This window comes from Hippoglossus stenolepis, chromosome 6, assembly GCF_022539355.2.
Source record: "Hippoglossus stenolepis isolate QCI-W04-F060 chromosome 6, HSTE1.2, whole genome shotgun sequence".
Classification (NCBI taxonomy): domain Eukaryota; kingdom Metazoa; phylum Chordata; class Actinopteri; order Pleuronectiformes; family Pleuronectidae; genus Hippoglossus; species Hippoglossus stenolepis.
The window spans coordinates 9,480,702-9,503,583 of record NC_061488.1 but is presented as its reverse complement, the minus strand read 5'-3'; the positions used below and the strand labels follow the sequence as shown (position 1 = coordinate 9,503,583).

The 22,882-nt window shown below is 42.4% G+C and overlaps 2 protein-coding genes across 3 annotated transcripts in view; one reads left to right on the top strand and one right to left on the bottom strand.

Moving 5' to 3' along the window:
* LOC118111447 (metabotropic glutamate receptor 7) overlaps positions 1-22,882 on the top strand; it is a 94,367-nt gene that overhangs the window by 2,067 nt on the left and 69,418 nt on the right. The window lies entirely within an intron of this gene.
* Positions 2,135-5,215, bottom strand: LOC118111448 (amphoterin-induced protein 3-like). Of its 2 annotated transcripts, XM_035160061.1 has the most exons (3): positions 5,028-5,215; positions 4,760-4,806; positions 2,135-4,156 (listed from the first exon to the last, which is right to left on the bottom strand). In XM_035160061.1, the coding sequence occupies exon 3, from the start codon at positions 4,106-4,108 to the stop codon at positions 2,720-2,722; it is 1,389 nt and encodes a 462-aa protein (XP_035015952.1). In that variant the 5' UTR covers positions 4,109-4,156; positions 4,760-4,806; positions 5,028-5,215; the 3' UTR covers positions 2,135-2,719. The 2 variants fall into 2 exon arrangements, with proteins under 2 accessions (XP_035015952.1, XP_035015953.1); XM_035160062.2 differs by lacking the exon at positions 4,760-4,806.

Sequence of the window (22,882 nt, the reverse complement as noted above, 5' to 3'; positions counted from 1 at the left end):
ACTGGCAGGGTGATTAAACAGAGTGGTGCATTACAGCGCGGTTCTCTCTTAGTCGGATTTTGTTTAATCCCCTCAGAGTTTAACAGTGATGAAAATCGGTGCTGTCAAAGAGCTGGTCTGTCCCAGTTACTTGCACGCTTGCCCATTTGTAGATTTCCTCGTTGTTTGGCTGTGAATTTACATTCAAATTGCACAACTTATATTCTGCTTGATGTTTTAAAGGGAGCCAAGTTTTAATTAAAGATTTCGAAATAACGAAAGGCCCCTCCGCACATGACATGCTTTCCTTTGTTAGAAGTGTGATTACTGACAACATCTCTTTGACATTATATGAAGGATTACATCTAATCCTATTCAATCTCAATGCAATCCTTAGTCCCAGCCACTGTGTGCATTAAGATTAAACTACAATATAGATGCTTGGACTTTGAGGAATTGATTTGTTTCTTGTGAGGCTACTGTTTGTGTCATCAGGTTTGGAACATCCCTTCTTCCCCGACCACTCATCTTTCATGTCATTGACTCAATGTTCACGTACAGTATGTTCTTTCGTGGCAGTGCATGCTAGTCCTTCTTAAGCATCTCTGTTGTCGCAGTGAGCAATTCTGTCGTTTGAAGCACGTTACACTCAATGAAATAATATATAGCTGCAAGCAGCGATTTCTGGTATAAAACGCTAAACAGAAGGAGCTCAATTGACCAAAATGAAAGCCACTGGCAGCAGCGAACAGGTTTCAGGCTTCACAAAGTCATTTCAAATACCTTAATTCTGTTATAAAGGAAGAATAAAAACAGTCGCACACTTATTTCATCATCACAAAGCCCACAGCACTTCGATAATTGCGCACTAAAAGTTCCGCCATTTGTTCCCCTTCATTGGATTTGAACGATACTAGGTGTGTAGGTTCAGGAAATGGTGCTGGATGTCTCCAGTGATTTAATAGTTTTAGCGGATATATGATAGGCCAAACCATCATACACAAATCAATATTGCCCCAAGATCTTCTTCACAAATTTGGTCTGTCCACCTGGTTTTGAAGTATACATTTTTTAGCGCCCCCTATAAACCATTCTTGCTTTGCTTTGGTAGGCCTGTTCCCAAAGACAGACTGAAGAGAAAAATGTATGATATTTTGACAAAATGTTAAAGAGTTAAATCCATTGGGAAGTTTATTGGTCAATATCTTAAAAACTATTAACCAGAAGCCACACTTTTCGTGAAGTGATGATCTAATGAAAATGTGGCAGCAGTTTACTGGTTTAAGATGAGATCCTAAAAATGTGCTACAAAAAATGGCAAAGAAAATCCATCATGGCAGACTTCACTGTCCGAGACGTTTTCTGTTGAAAATATTGATTTGCAGTTCTATCAGAATTCAAGTCAGTTGGACTTAAGGTGTGTGGGAAGTGGCCTTTCCAATAGGGCACTTTTGAGCCGTAATCACAGCGACCCACTTTCTGACTGACTTGGAGCATATTTCTCAGGGACACACATGCACATCATTCCCAGTTATTGGACTAAGATTTGTGTTTCTTCTGGATGACAATTTTAGCCAGTTCGGCATAATACTTCACCAGCTACTAATTGACACAAAAACAATAAGGTTCTGCCCCCTCAGGGCTTGAACCATAACAAATCTATACAAAGTAAGAGCCACCAGGGGGTTTGCGTCAGTGCTGCTTGAAGTATTTGTCACTTCAGTTTAAATTTCTTGGTGTGTTTGTTCCGCAGTGTTCAAAGTGCCCCGCTGTGTTTGATCAGAGAGATGCCGTCTTTGAAGAGCAGTCCAATTGCTGTGTGTTTCTGGTTTGTTGACACTCACTGATTTCTGTTCTTCATTGTTTGCCAAAAAAGCCGAGCCAAGATAAAGCGTCATTGTTTTTCGCTGTCAGATTAATGCAACAGGTTTGTGCGAGATATGTATATGTATGATGGATCACGGCAGGATGCCCCTCTGTTTTCTGCTAGATAAGATTTTTGAAAGTTCGCTAAAAGCTATAGCTTCCACACAGACACGTTCATATGGCATTTCTTTTGTATCTTAATTCCTCTTTTTTATATGATACTGGATCATGATTTTTGCCAAAGTAAAACTGCCTTCAAAACCAAAACTACTTCACAAGAGCCGGCAAGTGATCTAAAGGGATTGATCACTTTATTAGGAAAACAGGGAAGAAATGTTTTCAGGAGTTTCCTACAATGTTGAAGCTGTATATCTTTTGAGATATGGTCTACTGCAGTGCAACTAATTAGACAGCACTGAAAGTCATCCAAGATAAATCGACTGAACTTACTTCTTCCGGCCCATTACAGTCATAACCTTAATGCATTTTCCGGAGCTTTTAATCCTTGTTAAACACTTTCTGTGAAAAATGAGCCAGATTCATCCACTGATCCCGCGAGAAATACGTCCCCGCCCCATTGTACCTGAGCTCACAGAAGTTATTAACAGATTTTTAGGGCTGACAATGGCTCCCCTCTGATTTAGCGGTGTCAGTTCACTGAGGGTAATAAAGCAAAGTTGAAACTTTCATTTCATCTTCCGAGCTCGATGACAGAGAAGAACAGAATTGGAACAGGAGATATTGCTTTCTTTTCTTTACTTCATTAACATTCAGTTCTTATAACATCTCAACACTAATTCCTGAGGATTGTCCCAAAGTCTTCTCTCTCCTCCTTCCAAAAATTAATTGGCAAGAAAATCTACCCTGTTCAGAATCAGCTCTCGGGTGTCCATTCTGTTCCTTCTTCACTTAGCATAGGCTCCAAGAACGCTACATGCTTATTAGTTTGGATTTTGGAATGGTCTCCTGTGGAGTGGGAGAAAACAGATGATAGGGTGGTGGGGTCATAGGTTGCAATTGGGATTACTGGAGGTTTGGGCTGTTTACAGCAGCTGCAGCGACATGGAGTCAGGTAGAGGTATATGAGGATGAAGAACATGGTCACCACACAGCCCAGCAGTGTCGTGTAGCCAGTGTTGAATGTCTCTCCCGCAGGCAGCCGCACCGTAACATTCACCTCACGAGTTGCATTCAGTTCCTGTTTAATATCCACAGCTGTGCACACGTACAGTCCTGAGTCATTGACCTTGGCTGCTTGGATCTCCAAGGTACCATTAGGAAACAGGCTAATTAGCGTGTCATTTATGCTGGTCTGGGTGATGTACCCCTTGCTGGGGGACAGCCATGTAAATGAGAGGTTTGTACTATCTCTATCCAGGGATGTTTGGCAGTCTAGACGCACCGTGTCTCCATCTGAAACCAACACATGGGAGAGGAGCACGGTCACAGGCTGCGACACGGCCTTCTCCACAGTGCAGTTGTGGAAGAAGCGGTTGGGTTGCAGGAACCGGATAGATGCTCGTTGGTCCCCGTAGATGGAGCAGGTGTGCTCATCCGTAAAGTCCCTCAGTGAGTCATAACCCCTCAGATTCCAGTGCCAGAAGACACTGTACATAGAGCAGTCACAGATCAGAGAGTTGTTGTGGAGATAAAGCCCCCGCTGCACCAGCCCGGGCAAAGCTTTGACATCCTCCCAGGGCAAGCGGCTCATTCGGTTGGACGAGAGGTCCAGCATGGTCAGGAAAGGATGAGTGTGGTCTTGGATGGAGAAGAACGGGAAGTGTGTGATCTGGTTTAAGCTGAAGTAGACCTTCTTTAAGCTGCTCAGACCGATCAGTGTGCTGCCCTCCACCTGAGTGATTTTATTATTGAAGAGCAGGAGCTCCTCCAGCCTCCACAGCCCCTGGAAGTAGTGCTGCTCCACCACATGCAGCTTGTTGGAGGATAGGTCAATGTGCCTAAGGCCGGAGGCGTTGTGAAACACCCCTTGGCCCAGGATACTGAGCTGATTGTGGGCCAATCGGAGGTTCTCCAGTCGAGGCATTTTTTTGAAGCTGCCCGGACCCAGCCAGGACAGATGGTTGTGGCTGAGGTCGAGGGTGACGGAGAAAGAGGGCAGGGACCGAGGGAGCTTGGCCAGACCGCTGGAGCTACAGCTCACTGTGTCAGATAGACAAAGGCAAATGGAGGGGCAGGTCTCCTCAGACACGTGGAGGAGACAGAGCAGCATCAGCAGAGGTCCTGGATACAGTCCAGAGGTCATGTTTCTGGAAGTGGAATCCTTCAAGGTTTCTGCTCCGTTAAGCTCTCCCTGGTTAGATAACAATCAAATGAGAAACCGCGTTATATATTAAAAAGATCCACCTGTTCAGCTGACCTACAAGATGACTATGAGGTTAATACACACAGGAAGCTTTATGGCAAGAGATGAAAAATCCCTCAGTGTAAATCCTCTTTTTTTTTAATCTTCAATGTTTCTATTTGTGTTTTGATTCACAAAGAAATAATAACACTTTTTTCTGGGTATTGTAATCATTGAAGGGTTACAGCGTTTATTTTCACTGTCTGTTATTCTACAGATTTTTGTTCTTGTTTATTTAATCAATCATTTGGTTTGTATTGGTTTGTATATTCTCAGAAACGGTATAAAACATTCTCCCAAAGCCTGGAAATGTCTTGTTCTATGCGACAGACAATCCTAAACCTATATGAAGATGCCAAAAACAAAGCTTATATTCATATGAGAAGCTTGAACCAGGGACTCTATTTTTTTTTTATCTTAATGATTAACATAATTTCCCAACAATCAACCAGTTGTTTAACACTGTTGCTGTGAGTTAAATCAGTGTCCACTAAAAAGGAAACATTCGAACACACGATGAAACCTTGGTGTTTAAAATGGTAAATACTTCACCTTTTAAAAGGATGTTTTCTCTCAGTTGACATCAGACGATTTAAAGCCTAAATGAATTTGAAAGCATATAGAGGGGAAAAGTTCATACCACTTCCAGACAAGTGAAAGTTAATCCTATTCTCCCCTCTAGAAAACGGAAAAAAGAGGCAAAAAGAAGAGAGAACTCTTCCAAACCCCGAATCCAAAGTAAACTGATTAGCAACAACATAAGATTCTGTCCCATGCCTTTCCTCTTTCCCGAAGTTGCAGCCGATCAATGAATACTCACAACATTGCTGCCTAATCCTTATCTGCTCCTCGGAACAATGCTCTCGCTTTCCTTCCGAGCCAAGTTTAAGGTCCCCCTACCAGCTTTCTCTTCATCCCAAATGAGAGTGCCGCTCAACAAACATGCTGCAGTGCTTTGCAGTGTATAACAAATAGCACAGAGCTCACTTAATCTCCAACAATCCCCTCCTCCCTCTCTGTGTCATTTAGAGACCAGCCTTGTGTCTCTCTCTCGCATCATTAAGTAATGATACTGGTGGCTTGCTTTCACTCTCTATCTCACTCTCAGCGATATCAGTTTCCCCCACAATACTCTATTAATAAGCTATACCATTACATTTTTAGTATTCAGCGCACTAACAGTTTGTATTACATAGCAGCTTTCCTCATGAATTTTACATTTGTTATCCTGTAACCTTACACTAGTAATCCCAGAGGACTGAAATTTAGCTTTGTCTACTGTAGTTCTTTTATTGTTTCGTGTGTGTGTGTGTGTTTGTGTGATTCTGTGTGGATGTCATCCTTGTAAATACCCTTGTTTTTGTGAATTTTGAATCTGACGAATCCCGTCCTCCCGTTTCTCATGTCTCTGTGAAGTTTGAAGGCGTCTTTGTTGAAAGTCTTTCTCGCTCGGAAGTTGTCCTTTTACCCGTGTACCTCTTTACATTGTTGTTTCTATTTTTGTGGCTTTGAGTGGATGGCTGTTGCATGCCACACTTGCAAATGCTCACACACACACACACATTGACACACAATTTCTTCCTCTCAATGCCTTGTGCAAGCACATCCCCGGCTTTCTTCCTGAGCCCCGACGTCCCTGCTTCCCCTCAGCTGTTGGGTTGACTGGATATATGCTGTCCATGCTGCTTGGTCATGGTGGTCCTGACAGCTCTGATTTCTGTCACAGTGAATTAGCTTTGCCTCCCAGCAGCCACCTCCTCACCGTGAACACCCCCCCAACACCCCCTCCCTCCTTCCTCCTTATAAGTGCTTGGGGCTTTGACTGACTCCCACTCCCTCGCTCACTCATTCATTCATTCTGCAGAGACACATAGCCGATTCTCCTTTGATTCGGGGGTTCGCTGGATGGGGGTAGCGTCGCGAAAAAGGTGGGCTGATGGGAGCGGATGTGTAGTTGACAGGAAGGTGGATGAAGGAAACCGAAGCTGGATGTTAGGTGTGAGGCTTCAGTTGAAAATTGTTTTTAAGAGTAGGATTAAGGGTAAGAACGGCAGTTTGACGTATTTGTGTTGAAATGAACAAACAATCACCGTCTTTGGCTTTGTGGCATTACACACAATCTTGTCCCAAGGCTAGTCATCAGCTTGGCTGGAATATATAAGAAATACATACGCCCACACATGTACGAGATATGTTAGAGAGGGAATCTAAACAGGCTCTCCTTGAAGGTGTTATGTGTATATGGTCTTATATCCTGGCTCAAATAGCCTAACAATAATTTGTCTATTTGTCCTGCAAATTGAATTTTGTCCCACTCCAAAGAAGATCTCTGGCCTGATATAAATATTCATCCTTCATCGTTCGTTTTAAGGTATTGTGTAACACTCCCGTTCGTTGAATTGGCTGTTCCACTCATGTATGTAGTAATAAGTCCTTAATTGTAAACGGCTCAAATAGGCCCTATAAACCAGTATGTTCATCTGCATAAGCTTGTAATGATTCATGGTTTGGTGCGCTCAGATAAATACGAGGCATCTAAATAAGGTGCATTATTGTGCCAGCATGATTTCACTGGCTGCATTTGTTTTTAGCTACAGTATAATTGTGCGGGGAATATGTTCTTCTCCTCGAGCAGCCCTTGTTTTTGCTGCTGTTGACATAACCTGTGAATTTCAGTGGCTCATTATTTTCAGTATTGACTTCCATCTCGTGCAGGATCCGTCATTTTCGAGTGCAATCAATTGTCATTGTCCTCTGAGATGAGTTCAATCAAAGGATGAGCACAGACAAACGAGACGGAGAGACAGACGAGTTTCTGTGTACACTTATTCACTTTAATTATGGCACAATTATTTTTGCCTTTTCCTGCTGATTGCCTCTCATCATAGCGTAATAGTCTTTGTAGTTTCAGCAGAGTGAGGTCCTCTGGCGTGTCAATATTAACACCTTCTTCATCTCAGTGTAAACATATCTTTCTAAGACTCTCCAGTCATTTGTAGATTGTTCCTCCATGTGTAAGTTGTCAGAGTGGACAGTGCGGCTCCAGCCTGCTGTTCCGTAAGATCCCTAATCTAATCAGTATCTTTGTATCAAGCTGCTTTGCAAATCCCGCCTTGTTCTTTCACATATATTTGATGAGACTCCGCGTCCCGTATGCAAAATAGTGCTGTCAAATCAGCCAGGTTCAGAGTGGACCTCGAAGCTTAAACCTTGACCCTGATGCATCCTGCCCCCAGCAGAAAGTGATTTTCTCTTTACCATCTGCTGCAGAGAATAAGAGAAGAGGGGAAATAAGAAACACACAGCAGCACAGGGAAACGTCTGCTCTTGTCTCGCCCTTGAGAAGCAGCGAAGCTCAATAATACACAAATTGAGATTGCAGCAATATTTCTGGTGAACGCCGAAGCAGAGGAATGCAGGTGTGCAGAAACATATTTATTCTGTTATTAGTTTTCATCTATATTCAAAATAATCCAAGCAGGGGATTTATTCATTCACTAAAATGCTGCAATGCATTTGAAAAATAAAGATTTGAAACAGGAGACATGGTACACAATGCTGCGTATTTGTTATTAACATTTTGACAAAGTGACATGACAAGAGAAAGGCCTGTCTGCCACATTAACGCACCACAAATATCTAAAAGGAACCCTGCACGCCCTGAAGCCTGAAGGGTTTCCAAAGCCTTGTCTGCCAATTATGAACCCTTGAACCTGAACATATGCACCCTCGTTCAGTATTTATTCTGCCTTTCAACAGCCTTTTGTTAGCATGGCTGGCAGCCAGTCTCTCAAGTATGAGTGAGTCAGTGCCTGGATAAAGATTCGGAAGATTGAGTTTTATACCTCCTCTCTTGGTGGGTGAATCTGTGTCTGGATGAGCTCTTTGTTGGAAAGGAGTTTTGAACAGAGTAAGATTATTTGCAGGAGGAGATGCTGAATTGTGTCGTGTGCTCTGTATTCATTGCGACCTCCGTGCATTATCTGAGAACGTCTCACCTGTAAACCTCCCAAATCTGGTGACACGGCGGGTTTATGTGTTGCGTAGTGTGAGATGCACACACATTATTTTCACAGACAGAACAGCTCTATCACTCAACCCATCTGGTGGCTGTCGTGACGTGTATGTGGGAAGAGACAAGCACACCATCTAGTGGTTTAAGACCCGACTGGAATGATGAAGCATCCAGTGCATTCAACCCTTTCCCCATCACTACTCGTGCGAAAGGAAACGAACAAATAGAATACAAATGAACGTACAAAGAAACAATATACCATGTAGAAAAATATAAATAAATCAAAATATTGGGTAAAAACTAAAAAAAATACAACTTGATTAACTAGCCTGTCTACTCCAATACTGGAGGCCAATACTGGTATAAATATTTGTGAGAAATCCAACAATATACTGGCCCAGAATAATTTGTTATTTACTTAAATAAATGCAGACTATTTACATTGTTGTACTCGTATGCTTTGCGTAGTAGATGTGTAGAAGATTGGCACTCAAACGACCGCATACCTCCACCAAGGCCCAACACCTCCCACAAACACACATGCGCTGAAATATTCCTTATATTTCTAATCTAAAGTGACAAATAATTCACTGGGAAATTGGTGAAAATCTTTCAATGTTAAAGAAAGGGAAAGAAGAATCCTGGATCTTCCTACTGATCCCGATCTACACCAAAATTGAATGGGTTCATCTTCTTGTGATCCATACTACATCCTTCCATTGAGTGGTTACTCGCCCAGTAGTCTTTGTGTATTGCTGCTCAATTACATACAAAGTCTATCTAGTCCACAGGTGATAGATGCCGGCTCCTATAGTTTATGAACCCTAATGTTGTATCTCATTTGTTGCAGTTAAAAAAACATATAATGACAAGTTTGTGGTTTTACTTGGGGGTTGTGTACATGTATTTCTTGGCCAGGTGCAGTGGTCTCCCTACAATTTGTTAATTTTAGACTTCAGGTTTTTTTGGAATAAAATAACAGAGATTCAAGTTGTTAAAAAGAGAACATTACTTGTGCAGTTTATTCGATTGATCTTTTTTTATCATTGCTGATTCGCAGTGCTTCCAGTATGCTATAGGCTCATCAATCAGTTGCCTGTAGTAGCTTCATATTTAACTTACACATACCACACACACATCTTTTCATCCAACTCTGAATAATAATATTTCCACAAAATGTTTTTGCTATTCCTTGAAGATTTATTTCAAATTGTTGTTAATTATACTCTCGATAGTCCTGAATAATTTCCCCCCATTTCAGATCCACATACTCCACACTGTCCACTCAACAGCAACCAGAGACAATTTGAATAAAAATAAAAGATCAGTCTCTGTCTAACCGAGGTAACAACTCACCCATATGCTCGCATGTGCAGATGTTTGGCTGCTGCGTTTATGTGACCCGTGAGCACAGGAATCAGACCTAACTCTTGATTACGATGCGAACCCACGTTTTCAGGCGTGTCAATAACGGAGAGCAGCGTGCAGGAGAGAGGGCTCGGGGTATGAACAGCCCCACGTCTCCTCAGCCTCTATCATCTGTGCTCATTGTTAACGGATTTCAATTAGGACTCACAGGAGTTAATATGATTGCTTGCTGTTTACCCTTTCTTGCCTCCTTCCATGGAAGCCAATTATGCATGAGTAGCAGTGGATGAGCACTGGACGCTGCTAATGGCTCTGCTTCTCCCTTTGTGTTCACATTACTGAAGGATATGGGTTGTGAAATTAGATCACTACTGACTACTGTGCTATCAGTGATTGTGCTATAAAACATTATGGGGCAGAACACAGTAAAGTGTGTGACGTGACTGTGGGGTGGCGGGCAGTCTTCTCTTCCCCTGCTCTTTTATTTGTCGGCGTCTTCTCTCCTTCCTCTTCTTCTCCACTCTTTTTTGTCATCTCTCTTTGTCATTTCTTTTCTTCTGCTTTCATCCTCTCTGCCTTCTCCTTGCTCGTCCACTAGACCTTCATCCAGCTCTCTAACTTTGCTTCCTGCCACTTCTCATCACACCCTCTACTCCTCTCCTTTGGTTTATCCTCTCCACTCTTATCTCTCCACATCACTTCTTTTAAACCTCTCCCCTCCACCTTTCATCTCGCTGCCCTGTGGTTATCAACAGAGACAGACAGGACATGCAGCCAAGCCTCTAACCACTTCACCTTCCATATCACTTATGCTATATTGACCTATCTCTGAAAATTCATTATATCCTGATCAATAAGGATTAACTTATATAATATAGAGATTTCATATATACCGCAGTCATAAAATTAATCATTATATTATCACTCAGGGAATCTATTGCCCACATATCATTTGAAATTCATGATTCCATGTGGGTGCATCTTCCTGTATATGGCCATGAGTGCAGCCAATTGTTCTCTCCACGGCTGTGCGGTTTTGAATGGAGTTGAGAGAAGCAGCGAATACGTCTGGAAGAAACTTGTGTTAGTATATGATCTGCACACATGTACTGACAAAGAAATGGCAAGTAGAGAAACCCAATGTTGTTTCACAAAGCTAAGAGACAGGAACAGCAATATCTTATGCGGAGCAGGTTTATGTGACTGCACTCCGCAGTTGAGACAGTGTGAAGTGTCCCGCAGCAAGCTGTCTGTACCACCTGAGCCACGCCACTATTGCTGTGTCACCGCCACTGCTCTGCTGAGACAGACACTGGGGGACATGAGGGGTGATGAGCAGTTAGCAGTTCCATCAAGGATCTCCGGGGCCATCTGTGGAAAATGAAACCATCTTTGAACAGGTAACTCAATTTAACTTGTGGCCGCCTTCTCTGGAGCTACAAGCACAAATACCTTCCCAGCTGATGAGATGAGGTAACAGAGCATGGCCAGAGTCACTGACTGCAACAGGGGAGGCCCACTTCGCCCAAATTGCCTGGACATGGTGAAGGGAGGCTTTTCCACCACTTTTACAGATGGAGAAGCGAAGACTGAGCAGTAGAATGGTTCGAGGTTTTCTCTCCTTCCTTTTCAATCAATAAAATAGACTGACTTTAATCATGGCGCTATTGAGTGCTGAAGCTAGCAAAATGGAGAGTTGGTCTTCTGGAACCATTCCCAACTTCTCTCTCTTCAAAGGCATTTTCCTGCACAGGAGGGAAAATAGTGTATTTGTAGCAAAGCCGACAAGGTGCCCAAACTTTCAAAATATATTTTTCAATTCCACTTTGTACTTCACACACTAAATTGAAATGCTTCTTTTATAAATGGAAATCTTAAAAAAACTTACCTTATGTCCGTCTCCTGGGTTGAAGTTAAGCCTGGGAGGAACTTACAAGTAAACATAGAGGTATTATCAGAAAAATACACTTAGCAAGAGTAAATTTACTTAGAAAAATGGCCTCTGTAACTCATTCCAACACTGTTATTTTTACACAGAGCTGCCGATGCCCTCCCCTCCGCTCGAAAACCCCCAGTCACTGTCAACGGGACTCGGTCACACCCACACACACACGACAGGAGCGAAAGATAAAATGGCTTGAAGTCAAGCTAGCTTCCCTAGACAATAGCCTGATGCCCCCACAAGTGGGCAGTAAATTACAAAATGAATGTCTGCAGGCTATATCAGATCTTTTATAGGACACACTGCTGTTCTGAGATCAGATTTGAGGAGAGATATCGCTTCCATTTCAGTGTCGTTTAATTGATGTCTATTTATAGCTTTAACGGGTCAAACACTCTTTGCCCTGACAACACGCCACTGCTGTAACAGATGTATAATTATATATCACATTAATAATTCATTCATACCAATGCATAAATCTGTGAGTAGCATTTCACCGTTGCAGCTAGTGGAGCGAGAGCTGGTTTTTTTTGTATTTTACCTTAAGGTAGTTTCATCCAGCAGTCCCCTCAGGGTCACAAACTACATCTGGGGAGGTAATGAGATGAGCAGAGAGGAGGAACAAACGAGGCTCTGCTACACAAATTTGTACTTATTTTTTGGGCTTCTTTATAGTCTTTGTTTTCTATGTGAAATATTGGTTAATTTCACCTTGTTGGGGCTCAAACAGTTATTTGAAAGAAACCCTCTGGGATGTTTCAAGGGAAAATGGCTGGTGGAGCTGCTAACAACTCAAAGACATCTTAAAAGTGACAGGGAGCCCTGACTATACACGGATAAAGGCTCAATATTTCCCTCTAAACTGTAGTGGACTTGACGATGCAAGTAAAGTTCAAATAGTAATTGTGCTTCAGTGCAGACGCAGCGTTGCATTTGGGAATTGCAAACAGGTAGAGCACCATCGGTTTATCTGAAAGGAACTGGCTAATATGAGCCTTTCACAGACATACCAGTATCCTTGGTTAATATGAAAACATTTGTTTTAAAGAATAAACAAGGCAATAAAGATTAGAGAGTTTATGTTTACATTATACGTAAAATTATGCTTTTTTTCTTAATTCAGGTTCTATATATTTGGTTGCATTTGTGTTTTCTTTTTATTTATTGTTATATAATAAGGTTTAGGGTTACACTGTAAAAAGATCAACCCCTCAGTTACATTTCTTTGTCACAAAGGGTTTTGATAACCTTAGAAATCAATTCCAATATTTATTTAAAAAATAAATCTCACCAGATATAGCGGAATCAGACATTTCCTTTTACTCCCAATAGCATCGCCCCCCAAAAATTAATTTTGGTTGGGCTCTAGAAACAGGTTTGGTTGTTTGGATCGATGTAAAGCGCTGAACTGACAATGCATGCGTTTCACAATTAGATAGATAAACTCTGCGAAGAAAGGAGGTGTTGCTTCCACACCACTCATTAGAAATCACTCTTATTAGGCCATTTCATAATTGTTCTCCAGCTATTATATAATGATCACCCTGACCTTTCCACAGTCCCACTTAGTAGTCTGAGTTGGTGCGTTCAGGAAAGTCAATTTAATGAGTGCAATTTAATGTGTGGCTCAATAATGCTATCTTCCACTCCATTATTAATCACAATAAAAAAAGTAAGCTCTGTTAATTATTGCAAATGTGTTACAATGAAAATGCCAATGTGGTTTGAAAGCCTCTAGGTATTTCAGAGGATGTGATGTATCGCTGGCACTTCAGGAGGAACTAATAAAAAGTCTCCTGTCCAGGTTAGCCACAACATCAGATAGATGATGCTTCAGATGTATTAACCTGTCCTTCAGCAAAGTCTGTATGACTCCATTATAACCCATTAGATAAAACTTTAATGTTCCCTGTGGGCAATTTGGGTCATTATACCTTCATGTTGAGGGAAGCTGTGAACATACAGCCCGTATTGGCATCCTACACTTACGATGAAGTAGCAGGGGTTGTAATGAGGAAGCAGTTGCTTTAACGACAAAGTGTAGGTCCCAGCTTCTGTCACATCAGCATCTTTCCTCCTGAAGTGTCCTTGAGCAGGACACAGGATCCCTACCAGCGCCAGACCTGCTGTATTGCAGCGGATAGTGGAGTCATGGAGTAAACACAATAAACAGGTTAGACTCTTGCTGTTCACCTGCAGTGATTCTCATTGATTATTCCCTAATGCAGACACCAATTGTACAAAATGTAAAGTAAATAGTGATGCAGCGCTGGGGGGGTGGGGGGTGGTTAAAACGGAGAGACGCGGCCTCTCTGTCAGCCGCACGCTGTGAAAAATGAAAAAGAGAAGGGGGGCGGCACGTTCGAAAAACAGGATTGAGTGAGACTGATTGTGTAGCCTGCAGAGGGCAACCCTTAAACTTACCAAATATCATTATCAGCGATCAGATGGTGAATGTAGACGCTGCTGTTGCTGCGGCCTCTCCTCCTCGTTCTCGATGCACCAGCTGCAAAATGTCTTTTTGCAATTCAATCTGGCTCTAAAGCAACAAGGAGAATTTACTTATTGCTCAGAGCAAATCCAGCAAATATCAGGGGCTGGGCTGCAGTCGGGGTGGTTTGAGGTTGGGGGGCTTAATGTTTTTTGAGCGATTACACAATGATTACCGCCCGCTGTGTGCAGTTGTGCTGTGTGTACGCTGCAGTACAAGGGCACTAGGGGGATATACAGTATTCTTCATTATCAAAATTTTAATAGCTTGCTGATAAAGTCTCTCCAAAATGAAACGTTATTTCAATAGATTACTCTCCCCCTGCAAAACCCGCAACACTCATCACAGGCCAAACCTAATGAGACATAAGAAACTGGAGATAAGGGAGTTTGGGCTTGAGGGGTGTTCTTTTGCTTTATTGTATTCTAAGCTCTAAAGTAGCGTTTGGGTTATAAAATACTAATTTGTTTCCATAAGCTGACGCATTTCAGCAGAGGCATCGTTGGTTAGTTTGGATAACATATGAGAGGAGAGGTAGCAAAGAACAAACGTGGGAGCCCATCTGTCAGTGCAGTCTGGTTGAAGTTGGCCCTCGCCTCTCACTTGTGATTATTTCCTTATCTCTCTCTTACTGGCTGCTGGTGAGTAACAGTGACCCGCAGAATTGCTTCCTAGACCATATTTCCCCGTCTGACTGCGGCATCGCAATCCATTCCTAATGTCAGTGGATGTACTCCGAGGCTTAAAATCGCACAAAGCAGCAAAAGAGCCACTTGTTCAAATAAACTGCCACGTTGGGCGTGTAGATAACACATGAGAGCTGGGTGTGATGGCATAATTTCATATATACTGTAAACATTATTATCTTTGGCCACTAGGGGTCATTCAATTGAAACAAAAAAAAAAGACCCAGTTTGATGACGTACAAAAACGTGACTCTGGCGAAAAACATGTTCATGGATGATGTAGAGTATTTTTAGTTCTATTCACGTTACGCAGCAAACAGCAATAAATAGTAATGATCCATCATGAGTAACCAATACAAACAGCGGAAGGATCAAAATACAGTCCACGGCATTACTGGCTAGCAGTGTGTGCTTCCTTCGTCATGCATCATGTGCCCCAGACGTTATAGAGCAGATATGACACAATTTTCCATCGTCCAAAATTGATGACACTGGCCGGCAACTGTCGCCGTTTGTTTCTATGGAAACATGGGCGTCAGGTGGGTCAGTCTGTTTTTTTTTTTTCTTCAATTGTCTAACTGACATTTGACAAATTGGAGAGAAAGAATGCTGGCCCAACTCTATAAGACAATCTTTGTGAAAGCAGCCACAGAACCACTGTGTCATGGATTTGAACGTTTGTGAATTGCACAGTCTGCATGATTTTCAAAGATTGTACAGGCAACAACTCTGGAAAAACAAACACACACACACACACACACACACACACACACACACACACACACACACACACACACACCATTTGCCAAACAATCCCTCTTTGCCTTGTTAATCTGCTGCTGTGATTTTTCTTCGCCCGAATAGTGGGCTGTCCAAATAAACAGTGTCTTTGAAGTATCCCTGCAATGTTAATAGCCGTGGCACCTTTAATGATGAGGCAACAGACAAGGCCTGGGAGAAATATTGGCTCAGCGAGGTCATAGCCGACAAGGTCCCATCTGTCTCTGTGCAGCCTCGGTGGATCCCGAGCCCTTACATTACTGTGGCCCCGGGGCAGGGAAAATGGATCATCAATCTGATTTACCGAGTCTCTGGCCAGTGCTGTCATTTCCAAGCTGAGTCCTCCCGTCACCTTTCGCAGGTAAATTCTTAATGGGCAGTGATGTTAAACTGTCTCACGCATGGCGTCGCTGAGCCCAGACCTTGAGAAAACTTGATGTCACATTACATCACACTAACATGCCTCATGGTGGCTGTTTTCGGCCGATATGTGTATCTATGTTAAGTACAGCACTGCAGTCAGGGCAGTGAAAAGAAAAATAGAGCGGAAAAATAAAGTAGCGATAGCCATTCGTTTTTATATAGTGGGACGACTATACTGCCGCTGTGTATTGGAGGATAAACTCCCCACCATGGTCATGAAGCTGAAGTCTGTTGGTCGACTCAGTGGCCAATCTGTTTGCTTACTCCAGGAATTGTGTAAAACTGGATCAACCATGCCTTTAGTGCAGGTTCTTTTCTCTCTGTATTGGGTTTTGCACACACACCAACACACTAACACACACGCTCACAATCCCAAAATGACACACAACACTCTCCTGCCTTGGAATTTGTTTTGTGGCTGACACAGTAGAAATGTGGTGTAAACAACAGGCATCTATGGCCACACAGCACTGTTGATAATGAGTCTGTAATCCATTTGATAGCCTTTAAACAGGTTCTCAGGAGCCTCAGTCAGGAAAGGCTGCCAAACGGCACCCCGGGGGTAGACATTACCATAAAGAAATTGGCCTGAAGAGGAGCACCAGCGGAGTGCAGGTGGGTCACCGGCCTCTCAACCCCACCCTGTTGATGCATTCATTGCAAAGAGGGATTTTTGAAAAAGAAAAGGGTAGGAGAAATCCCACTCTTGCTGATTTCCGTCAACATCTTTTCACGATGGTTTTTCAGTCCCTTCAATCCCCGCTGTCATCTTATCTGCCTTACCCACCTATGAAGTCTCCTCTTAAGCACCTTCATGCACCGGGAAAATGTCACGTTTGTGCGCCAGCGTAAATTTGCTTATCTTATTCAGAATGGAGCCGCTGCGAGTGAAGAGGTTGTCTCCACAATACAGGGCCTTAAGGGATCTTTTGAAACGCAGCTCTTTTCTGCTCAGCATCCCTCTGACACAAATCCCTCCACAGAGGAGTGGCTTTCTCCATCCTCAGGTTTTCTTCAGGTACATTAGTTGTATTTTTCTGCCATGTATGTGGTTTGTGTTGTGTTCAGGTGCAGCCGAGAAATAACACGGGAACCCCAGCTGTTACCCCCGGCTGGGTGTTTATAAACCTTGGCTGCAGCCCAGGAAGCAAACGCATGGCCAGGCCAAGCTTGCTGTGCTCCCTCAGACTTTAAACCTGATTCCTGCAAAGCTGCACATTGTTATTCACCTGGAACTTGCTGTTTGGTTGACTTCCAGACGCAAACAGCATTTTACAGCAGGGCTTCACTACACTTTCCCCAACATTTTGCTAAGCCTAGGTCTTTATTCTGTGCATCACATCACAAGCTCACGCAGCGTCCAAACATCCCTGTAGAATCCCCTCCCTCCATACATAGTGTGATATCGTGCTTTTGTTCTCTCTGGCAAGGTGAATATTGTCAAGGGATCATTTAATAAGAGAAGGATCGCTCGGAAAAGGACAAGAAAGGGCCTCAGGTGGAGAACCTCCCCCTGATGAGGATTAGTTTTATCCTGCATATGCAAATGACATTGATTAAGCCACAGACAGTAGTTCCCTTGGCTCGGTGTGGCATTCCTCTTTTGCAGGTAATCTCAGGAGAAAGTACTGCAACACAGCCTTGGGAGACAATGCTAATAGCCAAAGATGAACTGCCGTCATCACGATGATCATTTGTGGCTCACAGACAGAGGGGGTTGTGGCAATTACATAGACATGACATTGAACAACTGGTGTTTGTTTTTCCTGATCTGCATGCTGATTAGCATGAGAAGTAACACGCGTCTCTATTCCTAAAATGCACTGGATGATTCTCGCAGTCCGTGAATATATAGCCTTATCGTCTTCCCATGCTGGGACTTTTAACGTCTTAATCCCTCGGCATATTGCAGGAAGATTATCTTTCTAAAATTAACTAGCCCCTGGAGACTGCAGAGATAGCAGCTGCTTTTTTGCCACTTGGTAAGTTTTCAACAAAGTGGCTTATTGCATACAGGAGAGCGTGCTCACATTAGCTTTTTAAAAGCTGTAAGATTATAGGACTATAATGCTGTTTCTACTGCTGCTTTGTGCCTTCAAATAGAGGAAATTATTGAAGGCAGGTTGGAGCATTCCTTAGATATTTTTTTGTTGCTGTTGCAAAAGCTGCTTGGCAGCGTATGTGCTCTGCATGTTGTCAAACGGAGGAATTCTAAAAGAACTGCCAGTTCTACTTTAATCCCGACGTGTCTGGCATTTGTGAGATGTAGTCAATCAGAATTACTTAGGTGAAAAGGGAACTTCTCTGAAACAAAATATAAATGAATCATGCTAATTGCTGCAAGTAAACAAGATTTAATTAACTCACACTATGGTTAATGGCTAATCCTCCGTATGTGGGTTCCTAAGAAAAATCCTAAATTCTTTTAATTCTCCTCTGACATCTGTCTTAAAGAGTGATACTTCAGCAGACTGGATGGTCGCCTGAAATGGGAACAAGCCATTAATACTGTTCATGGTCATGACTTTATCGCTACATTAGTCATCAGATGTCTGCAGCTAAATGCCCATATTATAATATAGCAAGTCTGAAGTTATAAACGTTAATAAATTGGTCATAAATTAATGTCAGACTATTCAGCTCTTTTTCCAGACGATAAGTTGTCAAATGGTTGGGCGGCTGTTGCCAAAGCCAAAAGGATAAAGCAAGTGTGTGCACTGGCCAAAGGGACTTTTTACAGACTATGATGTGTGACTACAGAGGTGTGTAATGATCTATACAGTTTTAATTAATTAGTGATTAATGAAACCAATAATGTACAAGGCCCCCTAAAACATGTCTTATTAGAAAGCATTGTTTATTTTTACTTGTCGCTTAGTTCATCCAAAGTCTTTTAAAGATAAAGGATCACGTTGATGACATGTCGCTCTTGTTTCGTTTGAGTTTGAACGCACCTATCTGCTAAATTTGTTTGTTAACTAATATAACGTAATATAAAGGATCAAACATGTCATTGTGCTGATATAGGCTTAGCAATAATTTGTTCTGAATGGTGATGCTGGTTTAATACTTCATAAATAGGAAATTTAATTCACAAAATTCCCTCATTTCTCATTCTTATTCAGGAGCCTGAGGAGTCTTTCGCAGCATAAAGGCAGTAAAACAACATGGCCAGACAGCCAGGTTATCACTGAGCGATCACTGATGCACACATTAAGACACACTTACGCCTCTGGGTAATTTAGAGTCATTAATCCCCCTGGTTTACATATATTTGGACTGTGAGAAGAGCTCTTCACCAAAAACGCGCAGAGCAAATGTATAATTAAAACTGATGTTATCAAGGGCAGCAGGTGAGGGTCTCCTATAAGGCCGAGATAGAGATCGGTTCCAAAGGGGGCGAGATGTTTATGTATATAACCTTGAAGCGAAGGATCGGAATTCTCCCTCCATTGCTGTAATGCTCTGGCAGTGTAACATGGCCCCTTGCCTCGGAGGAAATATATTTCTGAATATATTTTTCTGAAAAATCATTTCAGGCCCAATTTCTCTCTGCAAGACCCACTCTCCTCCACCTCCTTCACTGCAAAACCCAAAACATCACCTTAACTGACAGGCAGCTCTGCAGTGACTGCTGCCGCTGTGGAGAGGCCACTTGGAAAAAAAATGCAGCAACTGAAGCCTACATAAAACGATATGAATGGCCCATCCACTCTAAGACAAATGCTTGCTTGCATGGCTCTGAACCTGTATCCGATCTTGTGTTTGCTTTTTACAAAATTATACTCATTATTCACTATTTGCTGCTGAACTGTGTCCCCCCCTGTCCATTCACCCTTTGAAAATATGTGTATTTTGTAGAGTGCATCTATTATCTCTAATCTGATAAGGATTTTTTGCAGCAGTGTATGGCTGCTCCGCTCCAGCCTCCCTGTGTGCAGCAAAGCCGAGACTAAGACAAGTGAGTCATGTTGGAAGTGACAGCAGATATTTATCACTGCCACTGTTTATGGCGCAGCCGGTATGAACACTTTTTCTTTCTTTCCTGTCAATCTGGAGGCCTAAGCAGGAGAGTTAGGCACTAATAAGACAGCTTTAGTGTTCATCTCGCACAGTCCCCTCCTCCCCTCTGTCAGATGAAGGAAGTGATCTGAGTGCGTCTCGGAGAGCCTCCCCAGTGATCACTGAGTGGAAATAAAGCCTGTTTCTTAAATAAGTAAGAACAACCACAACTGACTGACTGGCTAGATGTGTTGTGTATTTTGCCCCAAGCACTGTTTTTAATGCATGAAAATCAAAAACGGTTACAGGTTTTGCATCATGTACACAGAGTGGAGGCAATGGGGTTGCTGCTGTACGCATGGCAAGCACCCGCTTTTCCAAAATTAGGACTCCCTCCCCTATCAGCATGCCCCCTTTTTTTATCCTCCACAGAAAACATGATGAATAATTAAATAATAAATAGCGAAAGCAAGGAAACTGTCATCTGCGCCTCAACTTGATTTATGCATCTTTCCCGAAGTGAACAAGGAGAAAAATATCACGCAGTGTTTCGTTTGTACAGTTTGTTGTTTCCAAAGCTCTAACATCCTTCACTAACCTGTTTCTTTTCATGTGCGTTTCCTCCGTCTGTGATTGAGTTTTACAAGTGAAACTGATAAGAGATAATGATGTTAACTTAAAATCTCTTCACAACAGCCTTCATGCTAAGTGTCCTTAAGATGTTTTGCATTGAGTGAACTGCGTCTTGAAGGGATTAATGAAACACTGAAAGACGTTTACTGCAAAAAAGAACCGCACAGGAAATTACTAACCCTGGAGGGACTGAATTTCTATTTGCTTTTGGTCGCGGCCTCTGATCATGATATACCTATATCCCCGCAGCTATGATGTGATTGCTGAGGTTGCCTCCTAATGGTTTACTATTTGCTTTGGGTGCACTTTCAAATCATTTGAATCGCCTTGTGATCTTCGACACATGTTTTCTGAAAGCATCCTGAGAGCAAACAGGGGGATGTTGCTTCTTTGTTGGAATCTCTCTCTCCGTGACCTTCGTCAATTATGTCTTTAAGGCTCAACATACCAGCATATTTCCACTCTCAAATGACTGGAAATCTCCATTATTTAGGTGGTAATATGGCTCCTGATGGGCCCTGACGTCTGACATGATGGGCTTGAGTTTGATGCTTTCCTGCACTCTGGGATAGCTCCAATGTAAAGAGGGGCTGACTCTGGCCACACTGGTCATTTTATCTGTTCTCCTCATTTCCTGCTAGTTACATTAGCTTGTCCACTGGGGTTTCCTTTGGCACATTAAAACAGATTTGGGTTAATAATTGATGCTGCGATTTATGGACTCCAGTGCCTGAGGTTCAATTGTAAGCCTCCACTTAAAAGGAAAGCATGCCTCTCACTCCTGCCCTCGCCTCGGAGAGCCATAATTTATAACCTCAGTTTGATGGCGTCCAATTTATTGTACAGGAGGGTTTTTTTTCCCTGACTGAAAGAATCTGGCGTATCATTTTTCAAACAACAGTGATTTCGATGTGATTATGTTTGCGTTTCAGATTTCATGTTCACACGTCAACTCAAAACAATGAGGAAAGAAATATTGATCTATGCAACCACAAGCAGTAGATCTGTCTGTATTTGTGCACCGCCGAGCTCCTGGCTCTTCTTTTATTAGAAATGTTGAGCGAAATGAATGTTCAATATCAACGCCACTTTACACTTAACATGTAAAGATCTATAAGATGCTGGTCAATGGTATTGCCTGGCTGATCATAGAGTGTGATGTATGTGTAGGCATTGGGCTTAGCTATAATTAAAATTCAGCAAAGAGGCTGTGAAGAATTACATGACTCATAATGTTTGCTTGTGATAGCCGCTCCTCTACACAGATGTAGGAGTGAGTGTCAGGTCTTTCATCTGAATATGTTATTGTAAGATTTCAATGAAATGTCTCAGTGTAATCTGCATTTTTGAGGGGAAAACAGCTATTTCTCTTTGATTCATCCACAAAGCCCTGTATGATCCACATTCTTGGATAGGAGTATAAAGGCAATTTGACTTTTTTCCCTTTTCATTTTCTTTGATTGAGCTCCATATTTCCTGATTATTAATGTTCCTCTTTCAGCTGAGCCACTAGTAGCAGCTGTAGGTGGTTGACTGTGTCCGCCCCTGACGGTTTACACTGAGGAATCTAGACATCTATTGAATGGGTTGCCATTAAACTTTTATCGATACAAGGATTCATCCTACTGTCTTTGATGATCCCCTGACTTTACCTGCAGCAGCTCCTCGAGGTTAACTTTTGTGGTTTTGAATGAGATATTTTGACAGTCACTTCATACATACTTTTTCCCCTTTAGCATGAACTCTTGTAACTTTGATCAATTTTAAGGAAGGACTCTGATTTGTGACCAAATACCCGCAAAACTAGAATGGCAGTCAGTCGAGCGCATACCTCACGTCAAGGCCTAACAGTCCCCTTAAATTCAACCAGGCTGCACCAAATTGCACACACAGGGTTATCAGCCCCATAAATATGCCACATTTTTTCCTCAAGTCCCATGAATCATTCCCTGGGGTGAAAGTCTAAGAAATCACAATGTAAAAATGAGCAATTTTAATAAATCGTGGAAATCCGTTCAATAGTTTTTGCGTAATCCTGCTGGCAAACAAACAGACAAACAGACGGGGGAAAACATGAAACTCCTTGGCAAAGGTAACTTATAACATTCCCATCTGCCCTTGCTGCATTTTGTTTTGTGATAATTTGCAAATATTAGCATGCAACCACCAGTAAACTAAGATATCTGACATAAAGCATGTTAGCATTGTCAGTGTGAGTGTGTTTACAGGCTGAGCGTTAAACACTGCATCTCAGTCCAGCCTCCAACGTGGCTGCAGACAATCATTAGCAAACTTTGGCCGCTCACTCACTCATTCATGAATGTGGTCAGTGCTC